The sequence below is a fragment of the Balaenoptera physalus genome (genome assembly GCF_965194825.1).
Source record: "Balaenoptera physalus genome assembly, chromosome: 10".
Taxonomy (NCBI): domain Eukaryota; kingdom Metazoa; phylum Chordata; class Mammalia; order Artiodactyla; family Balaenopteridae; genus Balaenoptera; species Balaenoptera physalus.
The window spans coordinates 49,047,139-49,062,893 of NC_138889.1; the positions used below are offsets into that span (position 1 = coordinate 49,047,139).

Below are 15,755 nucleotides of genomic sequence, written 5' to 3' on the forward strand. Positions count from 1 at the left end.
TAAACCTATAGGCATTGCAACAGACTGAATGTTTGTGTCCTCTCAAAATTCATATGTTGAAATCCCAATCCCCAATGTGTTCGTATTGGAAATGGGGATTTGGGGAGGTGATTGGGTCATGAGGGCAGGCACGAATGGGATTAATGTCCTGATAAAAGAGACCCCAGAGAGCTCCCTTGTCCCTTTTGCTATGTGAGGACACAGCGAAAAGGCATCCTCTATGAACCAGGAGGTGGACCCTTACCACTGAATCCACTGGTGCCTTGATCTTAGACTCAGTATCCAGAGCCGGGAGAAATAAATATCTGTTTATAAGACACCCAGTCTGTGGTATTTTGTTACAGCAGCTCAAATGGACTAAGATAGGCATCAAACAACAACCATGGATTTAGCGTGTCAGGAATTTGGAAAGGCACAGCAAGGATGGTTCTTCTATGCTCCACAATGTCTGGGCCGGGATGACTCAAACAGTTGAGGGTGAGAACAACTGGGGCCAGAGAGTCCATTTCCAAGATGGCTTCTTCATTCACATTTCTGGCACTTGGCCTGGGATGGCTGAAGGACAGGATTATCTGGGACCATCAACTGGAAAGCCTATATGTGGCCTCTCCTGCATGGTGGTATCAAGGTAGTTGGACATTACAAGGCTGCTCAGAGCTCCAAAATGAATTTCCCAGTAAATAAGGTAGAAACTGCAAGGCCTTTTATGACGTAGCTTTGGAAGTCACCTAGTGTCACTTACTCCATACTCTATTGGTTGAAGGAGTCACAGCCCCTTCCAGATTCAAGGAAAGGGAACATATACTTTGCCCTTTAATGGGAAGAATGTCGAAGAAATTGAGGCTGTTTTAAAACCACCACCTGGAACGCTGTCCAGTCTAGTTCTTGCTTATCCATAGCAGGTGGCTAGTTCACCCTTTGGTAATTATTTAACACCACTTTTATTCCTGTTCATATCTCACCTGTATCAAACGATGAGAGTGATGCCTGTGAGAATATTATTACAGGTGCCTTCTTTTCGATGCTTCCCAAGGGCTCTTGGAAATTTACACATGCCTCATAGCTAAGCTCACATTCTAATTTTTCTACAAATGTATCATTTACAGGTGATCCCCTGACTTATAATTCCTTGGCTTGAGATCCCTGCTGACAGCCTGTGTTGTAGCATGTATGATTCCTAATGGCTTTAGCTGACAATAATGAAATGAGTGGTCAACTAGCCAATGAACAGTGATAAGAAAATGTCTTCAGCTGATTTATGAAGTAGAGAAACAGGCTTCTGAATCAAACAACAATTTGGTCAAGACACTTTTCTACCTTAAAAGACTTAGGAATTGGCACAATAAAATAGAAAAGGAAGAAAAATGATTGGCAAAACAACCAAGTTCAGAGGAAAGCTGAAAGCTGTTTTGCAGGAGTGGCTTATAGAATAGACTTGACCATCATTCTGGGACCAGTTAGGTTGTATTTTGGTTGTCATCTATACCCAGCACATAATAAAGGCTCTCTTTTTCTGAAGAACTAGAGCACTTATAGCCTGAACCATTCATTTATTTTATTTTTTAAAATTTATTTATTTATTTATTTATTTATTGTTGGCTGCGTTGGGTCTTTGTTGTTGCGCGCGGGCTTTCTCTAGTTACGGCGAGCGGGGGCTACTCTTCCTTGCAGTGCGCAGGCTTCTCATGCGGTGGCTTCTCTTGTTGCAGAGCATGGGCTCTAGGTGCACGGGCTTCAAGAGTTGTGGCACACAGGCTCAGTAGTTGTGGCTTACGGGCTCTAGAGCGCCGGCTCCGTAGTTGTGATGCATGGGCTTAGTTGCTCCGTGGCATGTGGGATCTTCATGGACCAGGGCTCGAACCCGTGTCCCCTGCACTGGCAGGCGGATTCTTAACCACTGTGCCACCAGGGGAGTCCCCCATTCATTTATTTATTCAACAAATATCTATTGAGAGCCTTCGTTGGGTCAGGTAGTGTTTTTCTTTGCTGTTCAGCACAGCCTCTGACCTCAGAGGATTGTGAAGGAGACTGAAAAAAACAAAACTAAAAAACAGAAACAAAGAAACCAAACGTATAATACAGTAAGAGAGCTCAAGAAAAAGCACTTAACTATAAACAAGCTTGTTTCACTCTTGGTCTCATGTCTTAATCTCCTCCAATGTGACTATAAGGTCCTTGAAGGCAGGGACCTCCTTTTATATCTGCATACCACTCAGTACTCAGCTCAGTGACATGTCCACAATGGTTATTTGGACTAAACATCATTAAACATTTGCTAATGGCTTGACTGATAAATACTGAAATGAAACGAGGTTGTGGAGGTATAAAATGTTTGCATTACTTTTTGTCTCCTGCAAAGGTTATTGGTTGCCCATCTGTGCATTAAACCATCACCACCAACAAGTAAGAGTGTCCTCTGTACCATTTTATGCTTGGAAAGAGGAACAACAGGGCTTTGATTCCTTGATACCCAAGAGTTCTATGGTGACTTGATTCTTCTCTGCTAGCTAATGGTGCAACCGTGATAAGAAGGAGATTTGGCTCTGCCATTACTTAACCACTTGGGGCCTCTGATTCCTCAACTTTGAGCAAGATTAGTGTTCCCTTCTGCTTTATTCAGTACACATGGTCTTGTTTTATAACTAGTTCGGGTGCAGGGTAAGATGCAGCACCTAGACTGTCCATAAACCCATGGGATGGGGCATGGCTTCTCCCTGTGCTTCTGTTGTCCCACCGTAAATTCCCAATCCTTATGAGGTTTTAGTCGCAGTGAATTTTCCCCTCAAAAACCAAACAGGATAATAATGAACCACTTTCTTGCATTTTCTATCAAGACAGCTCTTTGTGAGTTTTAAATGTTCTGTTCAGATTCAAAGAAGCTGGTTTCTTCATGAGTGGTTGGAATAAGACTTTTCTTGGAAGCTATTGAATATGGATTAGTTGGATTGTTTCGCAGGAAATAAAAAGCAGGCTCTAGGGTGACTACTTCAGCACTTAATTGGGTTAGCAAAGAACTGCAAATGAGAGGTTTCCCTTAGGAGGGAAAGGATGTTTACAGGCCCCCCCCCCACCCCCCTAGGTGGTGGATTTTAACCTAAACGTTAGTCTTCAAATGCAGCCTTTAATTTAGGAACCATTACAAGAATCTATGAGAGCAGAAAATGTCAGGTTGAAAAATTAACACATCACAGGAGTTAATTAGAACCCAGCCTCTCATTAGATGCAAATGGAGAGCCCTCCAACTGCCCAACAGCCCGCTGAAGTCATGTTTGTTGCCGCTCCAAAGTGGCTGCATCCTTATTACTCAGGGAGTGGACTAAGAAGCTGCCCAGGCACTCAGGCCAGAGCCACTAGGGACCCATGGCCTGTCCTTTAGGTTAACAGAAGGTCTATTCCCAAGTCCCTACCTTCTACTCCTCTCCTAAACGCTCTGCGTGTCACAGGGTGGATAGCCTTCTGCCTGGAACTCCCTTGGGGAAGTGTTTTCTGCAACAAAGACAAACATGCCATGCCTGTCACCAGGCGCAGATTGTCGACTGTGTAAACCACTCTGTGAGAGGGAGGCTGAGGAGCTCCAGGCCATTCAGACTTAGTTCTAAGTCGTGGTCTTTGTTTTCTTTCCACATTCAGACTGAAATGTGATTCCCCTGGCTTTCTTTTTTGGAAAATACCTGCGATGAGTTCCATGCCGGGAAAGAAAAGCTGTTGACAGGAAAAGCTTCTGACGGGCAAGGGGCTTTTTCAAGTGCTCTCAAAGGAGACAGTCGCTTCAAGCAGGCTGAGGCAGGGATGCCCGGGCTCTAGGAATAAGAGGTCCAGATCACAAAAGTATCATCTTTAACTATGGATTAGGCCAAGTGTCAAGCAGCTTCCTCTGTAAGAGCAGTGCCATGCACACAGACTTCTGGGCCAGGCAGATATGCATCTGAGTCCTTCTCTGTCACTTACTCTGTGCTCTTGGGCAAACTGCTTAACCTCTCGGAACATCAGTTTTCTCAGGCTGTTGTGTGAAATAAATGACATAATGCATGTAAAGTGTGTAAAACAGTATCTGGCACAAAGCAAAGGTTCTATATGAGTTACTTGTTATTGACTTAATGGTATTCCTTCACCCAACACCAGTGGGTTCCCTCTGTGTGCCAGGCCCTGTGCGAGGGACAGCTCCTGCTCCTTGAGTTCCTACAGGGTGAGAATCATCTATTCATTTGATTCATTCATCTAATCATTTATTCATCTCTGTAGGCCAATGGTCTCAAGCATTACTCCGCAGAGATGAATGGGCACCACATGAGTGGTACAGAGCTCCTTCCAACTTGCATCCAGCCTCTGCCATATGCCAGACTTAGCTGAAATGGGAGGTTATAAACACACATTAAAACTTGGTCCCTGTCATCAAGTCCCTGGAAAACAGTGCTGTAAGTGTTGGGCCAAAATACCTCAGGAAGAGAGTAGAAAGCTCTTAACCCAGATCCTCAGACCTGGGCTGCAGAAGATGTCCCACAACAAGAACAATAACCAAGTTATTCGGCGCTTAGGATGTGTCAGTGCGCTCAACGATTTACACGCATTATCTCATTTAACTCAGAACAACTGTGTGGGGGGAGATATGAACTTCCTTATTTTACAGATGGCCAGTCCGAGGCTCCGAGAGGCACACTGGCTTGACCACAGTCCTGCAACGAGTAAATGGCTTAGGAATCCACCTGCTGAGGGTTTCCCTGGCCCGACTGGAAAGTGGAGAGTGTGGGCTAGCACAAAGCTCCGTCCAAGGAGGGGCGGGTGGGGAGAAGGGCTGGGAGTGAGAGGGAAAAGTTGGATGGAAAAACGGCTGGCATGAGCCCCAGGACTCCCGCAGAAGCAGAATAAGTCAGAAAGAGATGCAGGCTGCAGGGGAGGGATGCCCGGGAGGCTGGGGAAGGGGAGCCCCGGCGGTTGTGCGCCTTCTCAGCCCCCCATGCACAGGTCAGGCTTCTCCCCTCCTGCCCTCTCACCCTCCCAACCTTATTTAGAAACCGTGTCCCCGAGACAGGAAGGGCGGCGGGCCGAGAAGCACGGAGCGTCCCGGTCTCATTTCCTTTCGAATCCCCCTGTGGAATTTCATTTCATACGGTGAGGAAATCGGAGCGCGAGACCGTTGGCTGGTCGGCTGCTCCAGGGCGCCTCCCCCATTCGCGGCTGGAGACAGACAGCTCCCGGGTGCAGGTCAGGCCGAGGCTGGGGGCGGGGAGAGGGGGGCGGGGAGAGGGGGGCGGGCTCCAACCCAAGCAAGTTCGGAGTGAAAATAGCTGCGAGCTCACGCTGTACCAGGCACGGTGCTTAAGCATTTTACGCGTTATCTCTAATCCTCCCAAGTCTCTTTACGGATGAGGAAACTGACGCCGAGAGGCTGAGCAATTTGCTCAAGGTCACACAGCCGGATTTAAAGCCACAATCTTTGTAAATCCAAATCCCGTGTTCTTTGTATACGTTTCTCTGCTTGATGGGGAAGTGGCCACGGGCTGAGGTGACAGCTGGAAGAAAAAAAGGAAAAGGGAGCCGACTCCTCTGGGAGCGCTTCTCACCTGGGACAGAAGGGGCAGGCTGGCCCGGCTGGAGCGTCTCGGCTCCATCCCCGCCTGGCCCCCGAGCGCCGAGAACCGGGTGGGAGGAAAGTGAGAGCCGGGAAGCGGGGCGGAGCGCTACGGGACGGGAGGGAGGGGCGGAGGAGGGGGGCGGGCGGGCGGGAGCCTGACCCTGCCCAGGGCAGAGCGGCCCCGCCCCTCGCTGGCCACGGCGCCCGGCCATTGGAGAGGCGCGCTGTCCGTCCCGTCCCGCCACCGCCCAGCAAACCTCCAGCGCCTCGGAGGGTTCGGGTGGTGAGAGCGGTGCGGCGCTGCGTGCTGGCGGGCTTCGCGGAGACGCTGAGCGGCCGCGGCCGGCGCCGGGTTGGGGGCTCGCCGCCTGTGGCCATGACCCTCGCAGTCTGTCCTTCGGCCCCGGCCGGGGGCGTCTAATACCCCACACAGTCGCGCGCAGCTGCTGGAGAGCCCGGCCGCTGCCCCCTCGTCGCCCTTGGCGCCTTATCACACTTCCTTTCCCGGAGCTGGGAGCAGCGCGGGCAGCCGGCTCCCCCGTGCAAACTGGGGGTGTCTGCTGGAGCAGCCCTCGCCACCGCCGCCGCTGCCCCCCGGCTCTGGCCATGGCCTGGCGGGGCGCAGGGCCGCGCGTCCTGGGGGCCCCCGGGGGCGTCGGTCTCAGCCTGCGGCTGCTGCTACTCTTGCTGCTGCTCCTGAGGCCGGCGCGGGGCTTCGGGGACGAGGAGGAGCGGCGCTGCGACCCCATCCGCATCTCTATGTGCCAGAACCTGGGCTACAACGTGACCAAGATGCCCAACCTGGTGGGGCACGAGCTGCAGACGGACGCCGAGCTGCAGCTGACAACTTTCACGCCGCTCATCCAGTACGGCTGCTCCAGCCAGCTGCAGGTGGGCGCCCCTACCCCGGGCGGGACCCCTTGGGCAGGGACGCCCCAAACTAACTCCGTGGAGCCCTTGCCAAGTCAAGCCCCCTGCCCCCTTCCTAAGTCTGAAGGGTATTAACTATCCTGGAGAAGTGGTTTCCATTCCCACCCCCACTTTTCTGTCCCTTCTCAGGGACTCGAAGCCAAAACATTGTGTAAGTCATCTGGCCTGCGAAAGAACCCACTCTTACACCCCGCCCTTCCGTTTTTCTCCCCTGCCCACCCGTGTCTGGCCAAGCCCCTAACCCCAGTGGAGCTGAGAGTTATCTTTGCCAAGGATTCTGGCCGCCGCTGCTCGGTGGGCGAGTCCCAGGCAGGGCAGCCAGCTGCAGCTAAGACTTGGAAGGAGAGATAAGGAGACGGGAACTTCTCCTCCCTCACCGACCTCCTTTCTCCCCCCATATTTTTTGGGTGTGTTATTAAATGAAACACCCCTGCCCCGTTTCTGCAGAATGGCCCCTCGCGTCGTCCTGCATGATTTTAGAGGTCATGCAGTAAGGAATGGCTGCGATGGCTTGAGTTCCTTCTTAGCCTCAGGGTTAAGGGCAGGTTTAGTACTTGGAAGGGGAGAGGATATCACTTGGGAAAAAGGCGTTAGTATGGTCAAGCTCCAGAAGGTAGTTTGTGTATTGGAAGTTTTTTTGGTTGTTGTTTTTTTTTTTTTTTTGCAGTCATTAAAAATGTTAAAGCTTATGTAATAATATAGATAATGTTCATCCTACCATAAAAAGTGAAGAATTTGCATATACAGGGTGATTATATAATCTTATAACAACAACCAGTTCATTTAAAAAAAAAAAAAAGAACCGAAAGCAAATTTCTAAAAATGTTAACACTGGTTGTGTTTTGATTGGTGAGGCTATGAGTGATTTTTAGAAGTTTAGAAAAGAGAGAAGTTGGGGGAAATAGAGGATAGTTATCCAGGCTAAAAGCCTTAGAAATCTGTGGTTCTGGTGGTAACTTTTGAGAGATAAGAAACAGGCAGGCAGCTGACTTACTAGGTGCATGTTTTTACATAGGTCATTTGGAAAGTTGGATTGTGGTTTCAGAAAGATGGTTGGGATTAGACCTGTTGCTGGTAAAATGTCCCTTTGGAAGTTTCAGGACTTTAGAACTAGGTTATAAAAACTTGAGAAAGTGATTCTCTAGCTCTCAGTTTGGAAACAGCACATATCCTGACATCAGTGACAATTTTGTTGGCGAAACAGCTTTTGCAGGGATATATATTTTTAATTACATGTATCCTGGGGAGGCAGCCAAGCTGTTTTGAAGGACAGGACTGGATCCCTTTACATGCTGGAAAATAGTTACTTGTAACTCTAGACTTCATAGACAACATCTGTAAGGAGCCAAGCAGACTGTTTATCAATGCTGGAGGAATTGAGGACAGCAACTGGACTCTCCCCTGCTGGTATTGCAGTTTCAGGGACTGAACATTTATATTTTCCTATTGTGCTTCATTATTATTCTTTGAGGAAACCTGGCCAAACAAACCCCTGGTATCCAGAGGCTTCAACCTTCATCCCATCCTTGGATTTAACAGTATCCCAGTGAGGACATTTTCTCTTTCAATATGAGACTGGTTAAAAAAATAATTTTAGGGGATAAAATAGAGAAAGGAGAGAATATTAACATGAGAGAAGCCGTATCTACTTTTTTTTTTTACATTTATTTTTACGGTGATAAAGAAATGGGGGTAAAAATAAATCACCCCATCACCCAAAGGACTGAGTCATTTGATTAGTCTGTCCAGCTCTTTCAAATAGTAGCTGAAAGGGGAGGGAGACTCAAAGTCAGCTTTTTAAGGTTTATTTCCCTAAGTGTTGTGCAAAAAGGGATTATGTAATTCTTCGGGTCCCTTTTATATATTTATCTATGTTCTCCTGGAAAGGATTACTAGACCCAAAAGAAAAAAAGTGTGCAAGTGATGGATTATTAGGCACATTTGTTTGAGGTCAGAGTCAACAGACACCCCGTAGACTGATTTAAAAGTAGATGCGTACTTTGCCCAGAAGCATTCAAGTCAGTTTTGTGCAAGCCTTTGGTCAAACTTCCAAGTCATTGTTTTCTTTGCTCGTTTCATGACTTTTCCAGTTCTTCCTTTGTTCCGTGTATGTGCCCATGTGCACAGAGAAGGTCAATATCCCCATCGGCCCCTGCGGCGGGATGTGTCTTTCGGTCAAGAGACGTTGCGAGCCTGTCCTGAAGGAATTTGGATTTGCCTGGCCGGAGAGCCTGAACTGCAGCAAATTCCCACCACAGAATGACCACAACCACATGTGCATGGAAGGGCCAGGTGATGAGGAGGTGCCCTTACCTCACAAAACCCCCATCCAGCCTGGGGAAGAGTGCCATTCCGTGGGAACCAACTCTGATCAGTACATCTGGGTGAAGAGGAGCCTGAACTGCGTTCTCAAGTGCGGCTATGATGCTGGCTTATACAGCCGCTCGGCCAAGGAGTTCACCGATATCTGGATGGCCGTGTGGGCCAGCCTGTGCTTCATCTCCACCGCCTTCACTGTGCTGACCTTCCTGATCGATTCTGCCAGGTTTTCCTACCCGGAGCGCCCCATCATATTTCTCAGTATGTGCTATAATATTTATAGCATTGCTTATATTGTCAGGCTGACTGTAGGCCGGGAAAGGATATCCTGCGATTTTGAAGAGGCAGCAGAACCTGTTCTCATCCAAGAAGGACTTAAGAACACAGGATGTGCAATCATTTTCTTGCTGATGTACTTTTTTGGAATGGCCAGTTCCATCTGGTGGGTTATTCTGACACTCACTTGGTTTTTGGCAGCAGGACTCAAATGGGGTCATGAAGCCATTGAAATGCACAGCTCTTATTTCCACATTGCAGCCTGGGCTATCCCTGCAGTGAAAACCATTGTCATCTTGATTATGAGACTGGTGGATGCAGATGAATTGACTGGCCTGTGCTATGTGGGGAACCAAAACCTTGATGCCCTCACGGGCTTTGTGGTGGCTCCCCTCTTCACTTACTTGGTGATTGGAACCTTGTTCATTGCTGCAGGCTTGGTGGCCTTGTTCAAAATTCGGTCGAATCTTCAAAAGGATGGGACAAAGACAGACAAGTTGGAAAGGCTGATGGTCAAGATTGGGGTCTTCTCAGTCCTGTACACGGTGCCTGCAACCTGTGTGATTGCCTGTTATTTCTATGAAATCTCCAACTGGGCGCTCTTCCGGTATTCCGCAGATGACTCCAATATGGCGGTTGAGATGTTGAAAATTTTTATGTCTTTGCTGGTAGGCATCACTTCAGGCATGTGGATTTGGTCTGCCAAAACTCTTCACACGTGGCAGAAGTGTTCCAACAGATTGGTGAATTCTGGGAAGGTAAAGAGAGAAAAAAGAGGGAATGGTTGGGTGAAGCCTGGGAGAGGCAATGAAACTGTGGTGTAAAGCTAGCCAGCCTCCACGCTTTCCAGATTTTGAAGGGGGCATGCCAGCATTGCGGTGCAAATGCTACTAAAAGCTTCATGCAGTGAATCTCAGTTTGAACAAGCTAGCAACACTTAAGTGACCCCCATAACCCTCCACCACTCTCCCCCGTCTCCCCCCAGCATCATAAAACTAATGATTTTGCTGCGGACTTTGGAATGATCCAAAATGGAAAAGCCGGTTAGAGGCTTTCAAAGCTGTGAAAAATCAAAACATTGATCACTTTAGCAGGTCGCAGCTTGGAGCGTGGAGGTCCTGCCTAGATTCCAGGAGGTCCAGGGCGATGCTGCTTTTCCCTGCAGGGTGGGATTTGAGCTGTGAGTAGGCAACTTGCAGGGAGAAAGATTAACTTTTTTAACCCTTTAAAAATTTTAAATACTAACTGGGTCTTTCAGATAGCAAAGCGATCTATAAACACTGGAAACGCTGGGTTCAGAGAAGTGTTACAAGAGTTTTATAGTTTGGCTGGTCTAACATAAACATTTTCTGTGGTGTACTGTCTGCTGTTTAGAACTTTGTGGATTGCTCTCCCAAGAGGTGGTGTCAGAATCTTTCAGTGCCTTTGTCATAAAACAGAATTGTTTGAACAAACAAAAGTACTGTACAAACACACATAAGGTATCCAGTGGATTTTTCTTCTCTCTCTTCCTCTTAAATTTCAACAGCTCTGTCCTAGGCTGCTGCTGTTTTCTCCATTTTACGTTAATGACTCAAAAACAGGTATTTTTATAGGAATTTTTGCACTGCAGCATGCCTAATGAGGGGGAAAGGACGGGTGATTCACTTTCTTGACAATCACTTAATTCAGAGGAAAATGATATTTACCAACTCGACTTACCTTACCCACCCCAGAGACCGACTGCATTGAGCAACGGGGACTTAATATATTTTACTTTGTGTGATTGCATCTATGCAGACGCCAGTCTGGAAGAGCTAAAATGTTAAGTTTCTTGGCAACTTTGCATTCACACAGATTAGCTATGTAATTTGTGTGTGTCAATTACAATTAAAAGCACATTCTTGGACCATGACATAATAGTTACTCAGCTGACTTTAAAGCTGTGGTCAGCTTGCATTCTCAGAATGATAGTGCCTTTTTTTTCCCTTTAGCATAAGAATGTTATCAGAGTCTGGTCTACTTACCACAGTGGAGACTTCTTCAGTTTTGTAAAAGGAGCTAAGGACAGCTAATCCAACTACTTGGTGCATAATTATTTCCTAGTAATTGGCAAGGGCTCCGTATAAGATTTCCTTGGAGGCAGTGTGGCCTGGAGTATTTATATGGTGCTTAATGAATCTCCAGAATGCCAGCCAGGAGCTTGATTGGTTCGTAGGGAATAAAGTGTAGACCATATGAAATGAACTGCAAACTCTAACAGCACAGGTCTTAATTGCCTTTTGCAGAGGTATCCAGAGCTTTTAAAATTTATGCTTTCTGTTCCTTGCAAGGGGGTACCCCCTAGCAGACTCTCAAAAGCTGCAATTCTTTTAAAATTGTAACTGGCCTTTCTCCTAACCCGCCTGAGGCCTTCTAATCACCAGATCTCTGGGACAAATTATTGACGATGTCACAGGTTGCTGTCCTTGAAGTTCATACCTGTCTTTGCTTCAGCAACTACCTTGCGATGACTCATTTATTTATTTATTCATGCTCCTCCCCCCTTTAAAACAGGTAGGAAAGCTCTTTTATCACATTTCTTTGTGGAAAAGTATTTCCAGGGACTCAAAATTCCAAATAGGAGTTCAGATTCTGGAAATAAGCATGTCTTTTTTTTTGTTTGAGCTTTATGCCCCCTGGTTTGACATTTTCCTTTCTTCTTTCTCTGTTGTGGTGTGGTTCTTGAGCTGTCTGAGATGAAGATGCACGTAAGGTCTGTTGCATGTTTTGGAAGGCAGAGTCTTGGGGCTTTGGGCACAGATGCTAAGTGGGCACCGGTGGCCCCTGCTGTGTGTGCTGAGCCTGAGTACCTTGGCTGGACTCTGGGTCAGGGCTCCAGGAGCATGAGAAATGATCCCCAGAAGGACCAGTTGAACTCCATCTGAGACTGCATCGCCTATGAAATGTAACATGTGAACGCCCCGTGCTGCTTGCAGATGGTTCCCATAGCTGGCCGGGGCCCTGGAGCATGCACCCAGGGGCAGAGCCTGCCCTTACTCACGCTCCGCTCCAGTGTCTTGGGAGTTGTGCGGAGACTCTGGCCCAGGAAAGGAAAGAAGGACCAGGCAGGGGATTGTAATGCAGTTCTCTTTGTAATGTTTCAGTGATCGTGTGACCGACGCAGCACCTAGCAGAGGGCATGGAGAAGGTGCTCAACATTTATGAATAGTAACAAATAAGTAACAATAAGAGTACTTGGGTGAACCTGGACCCCCAAGTTTTGGAGCTTTCTGGGTTGTAACGTGTCTCTTCCATAAATCTCTTGCCTTCACAGGAGAAATATATATTTGATCAGAAGTCGTCGTCGGTGCAGAATAGATGAGTAGCCTTGGCAATGTCACAGGCTTATAGGCCGTTCCTGTCACATTCCAGACGATGGAGAGTGTTTACGGTTTTAAGAAAAGAGCTTTGTGGCCGAAGAGTTAGATATCAGTTACCTTGAAACGAATCCATCACCTGTTAAGTTGGTATTGGTTTTAAACAAGTTAATTATCAGCACATTAATTGAGTGCTAACTGTGTGTAAAGCCCTGTGTTAGGCACCTTAGGGGATGTCAGGGAGGGTCAGCTCTGTTCTTCTAACCGACCTGCATTGGGATGCCCCTGGGTCTGCTGAACTTGGCCATTGGTTTCAGGAAGGAGCAGGGGCTACTGAATTGCCATCTGTTCCACTGTCACCATCCCATAAACCTCTTCCTGGGTCTTTCTCCCTTTAACACATCACTTATCCCTTCCCAGGATTCCCTGCAAATCGATTCAGAGGGGTTTTGCCAGAAAGCATCAGCTCTGTTTCATGACAGTCTCCGTGGAAATCTCCTAGGAAGATCACAAACATTGGCTACAAGGACATGAACTCCCACAGCTACTATGGCTTCGGGAGCAGGCAGTTTAGGGCTTGGGGTGTTCTAGTGACTCGTACAGGTGAATTTGAGGACAGCATCTTGCTAGGGAAAAGGTTAGCGTTCTTTTTCTTTCTCGGAAATCTAGGATAAGTAGGTATAATTATAGCTTCCTACAAAATCCCTTGGCCTCAACAGGGACCAAGGGCACCTCTGTCCAGCCTCCTCTCTGGCAGACTCCTTTCTCCTCCTTCATAAAGGCCACACCTCAGGGCAGAGGAACATGGGAAGAGTGGAACTGGCCAGGACCGCCTGATGGAGCTACTTGGTTGATTCATATCCTTTTTCCTCTATGGAGACCCGTTTCCTGATCTCTGAGACTGCTTCTGATCTGGCAGCTTACTCAGGGACCTGGAACAGGAGAAGCGGTGACACTTTTTATTTCCCTGAGATGCTCTCTGACTTTGCTTTCCCCTGGCCCTCCCTCCCCTGCATCCTCCAAACCTGGAACCTGGGAAACTTCTGTATCTAGGTTCTGAATTGTGATGTTACCAGCACCCCCAGCTCCGTCGTCTCTGGCCCCTCTCAGCCCCCTGGTCACGGAATTCAGTGTTAGGAACCAAGCTGAGGCCTGAGGGTGTAAAGAGAAACTCGACAGCCTCAGCCCTGGAAGGCAGACTCAACTTAAGATTTCACCAGGATGCTGCAAGCCTCGGCTTCTAGCAAGGTGGCCACAACCACAGTTAGGGGAGAGGGCTGTGGAGCCCAGACTCTGGAAGGAGCCCCCAGAATCGATCTGTTATACACCCTGCATTTCATTCTGTGATGGAGGAGATTGGAGAGAGTTGCTATTCCAGCCCGAGATGTCGAGTCATCGGACTCTGACGGTTCTTTTTGTTCCTTTATTATACTTGGGTTCAGAGTCCCCGTCTGGGTTTGTATTATATCTGGCAAAGGACCCGGGTTCTCATTTTTCTTCTGGGCCTAGGCTGTAGATCTTGGAAACTCCTAGGAGAGCATTTTGCTCCTACCAAGGATCAGATACCAGAGCCTTAAATAATGGATTTTGTTTGGCTGCGGCCTGGTTTGAGCTGTCTGCTACTGCCTCTTGCCATGCACATGTGCAGTGATGGCCCACTGGGTGTTACCTGGAGGGAAGTGAACCCCGGATCTCCCCAATAGGCCTCTTCTCCTTGGTACACCCAGTTGCCTATTCCTGATTTGCCTTGTTTCCCTTCTTCTTTGCATCAGCAAATTCCCAGTATTCACCCAGGCAACTTGTAGAGGGCCTGCTTGGGGTCCTATGAGCCGCGTCCTCCAAGCTTTTGTAGCTCCCTGATCGCCTACAATATTCAGTACATGACCACTGTCATCCCAGAAGGCTTCCGGGGAGGGGGCGGGAGCCCCTGCCCCTTGGAGGCTGGGTCCATCTGCTCTCCCAGGTGTGCACCTTCCCCCATCCTGCTGAGGGCTCAGGCTGGTATGGCTGAGGGTTTGGGGAGGGGAGGCTGCTTTCCAGGTGTCTCCCCGTGGGGCATCTAGGTGGTCCTGAATTTTTTCCTACCTCACAGGGATGTTGTGAGACTTTAGAAGGAAGGAGGACAAAGGCCCCTTGAGCTCTTTGTAGGAAAGTCAGAATAAATATCAGGTGTGATCTATGCAGAGATGAAATTCGGCCTGCTGGTGAGGCAGACACGCTCGTGCTCTGCGGCTGTTCTCGGGCTCCCGTGCCACCCAAGCTCCGGCCACCTCGTGGCCTACCTGAGGGACTTTCAGATGTTCGACATAGAGGTACCAGGCAGACCCCTCCTACATGCCCTGAACGAATTGCTGAACGTCAGAGGAAATGGACCCTGCTTTTGAGGATGTACAAACGTATGTCTGCATTGATGTCTGTACTGTAAATTTCTAATTTATCACTGTACAAAAATAAATAAATAAACTTTGCTATTTAATTTTTGTATCAAAGGAAAATAAAGTTTTGTTTAGTAGCTGGTGTGTGATTTGGCCTATTCCTGCAGATGTCTGAAAGCCCCTGGGAAGCATGCTTACCCAGCAGTGAGAAATAGAGAATTGGGTTTGCAGGGCAGAGGGAGAGCCTCTGTCCGAGAGCCTCGTTGTCTTTTTTTTTTTTTTGCTGGTGCTATTCCCCCCCCCACCCTGGGATTTCTCTTGGGTCAGCAAACCCCCGAGATCCAAAGTCAACAGACTTTATCACTACTGTGGTCATCAGTAACACTCAAGTGGTCACATGATGCTTCGGATGTGACTATGGTTCTCAAGCTGTCACCCCATGACACCCCTTTTTGGCATTTCCAATACATGTAACCATTTTTACACACCTTCCCAGTCCCTTTGACTTAATCTGGCAGCCTGAAAAAAGTTTCCCTATCACTGCTAGAGCTTCAGGCCTCTTGAAAAGGGGAAAGAGAGCTTTTTCTTTTAAGTTCAGATTTTCATTAAAAGATTTTTTTATTTTTCTGGTTACAAAATTGTTCTGTTTCGTGTAATAGACATGGGAGTACGTTGTATCAGTCAGCCAGGAAAATGACTTCTTTAGCTAAATTTATAAGTTGGGTGGTCTGTGTCCCCATATCCAGAAAAGTCATCAGACAAAGCAAATTCAAGGCCATTAGCAGGACCCTGTCATGGGAGCAAGTAATATTATGGACCACACAGACAAGGGGTAGGGCAGTCACTGCCATTGGAGACGGCTGCTGATGTCCCAGAGGAGAACATCAGCCCTCTTGGTTTGCCTTTCAATTGCTTTCCACCCCTTGGTCTCACCTGAATACCACC

General features: G+C 47.9%; 2 protein-coding genes across 10 annotated transcripts; one reads left to right on the forward strand and one right to left on the reverse strand.

Moving 5' to 3' along the window:
• Positions 1 to 1,530: 1,530 nt before the first annotated feature.
• On the reverse strand, positions 1,531 to 6,180 carry LOC309636758 (uncharacterized protein; the record flags this gene model as incomplete). 8 transcript variants are annotated; one of them, XR_014250197.1, is made up of 5 exons in its annotated part: positions 1,531 to 2,043; positions 3,408 to 3,486; positions 3,672 to 3,800; positions 5,001 to 5,087; positions 5,562 to 6,180. XR_014250197.1 is itself a non-coding variant. In XM_082410250.1 (5 exons), the coding sequence occupies 5 exons, from the start codon at positions 5,948 to 5,950 to the stop codon at positions 2,009 to 2,011; spliced, it is 684 nt and encodes a 227-aa protein (XP_082266376.1). In that variant the 3' UTR covers positions 1,531 to 2,008. The 8 variants fall into 8 exon arrangements, 3 of the variants coding, with proteins under 3 accessions (XP_082266376.1, XP_082266375.1, XP_082266374.1); XM_082410250.1 differs by lacking the exon at positions 5,001 to 5,087 and adding an exon at positions 3,949 to 4,000 and having other exon boundaries at positions 5,562 to 5,950; XR_014250196.1 differs by lacking the exon at positions 5,001 to 5,087.
• On the forward strand, positions 6,179 to 14,947 carry FZD4 (frizzled class receptor 4; the record flags this gene model as incomplete). 2 transcript variants are annotated; one of them, XM_082410176.1, is made up of 3 exons in its annotated part: positions 6,179 to 6,463; positions 8,593 to 9,855; positions 10,626 to 14,947. In XM_082410176.1, 3 exons carry the CDS (start codon positions 6,179 to 6,181, stop codon positions 10,716 to 10,718), a joined length of 1,641 nt encoding a protein of 546 aa, XP_082266302.1. In that variant the 3' UTR covers positions 10,719 to 14,947. The 2 variants fall into 2 exon arrangements, with proteins under 2 accessions (XP_082266302.1, XP_082266303.1); XM_082410177.1 differs by having other exon boundaries at positions 8,593 to 14,947.
• Positions 14,948 to 15,755: the final 808 nt, after the last annotated feature.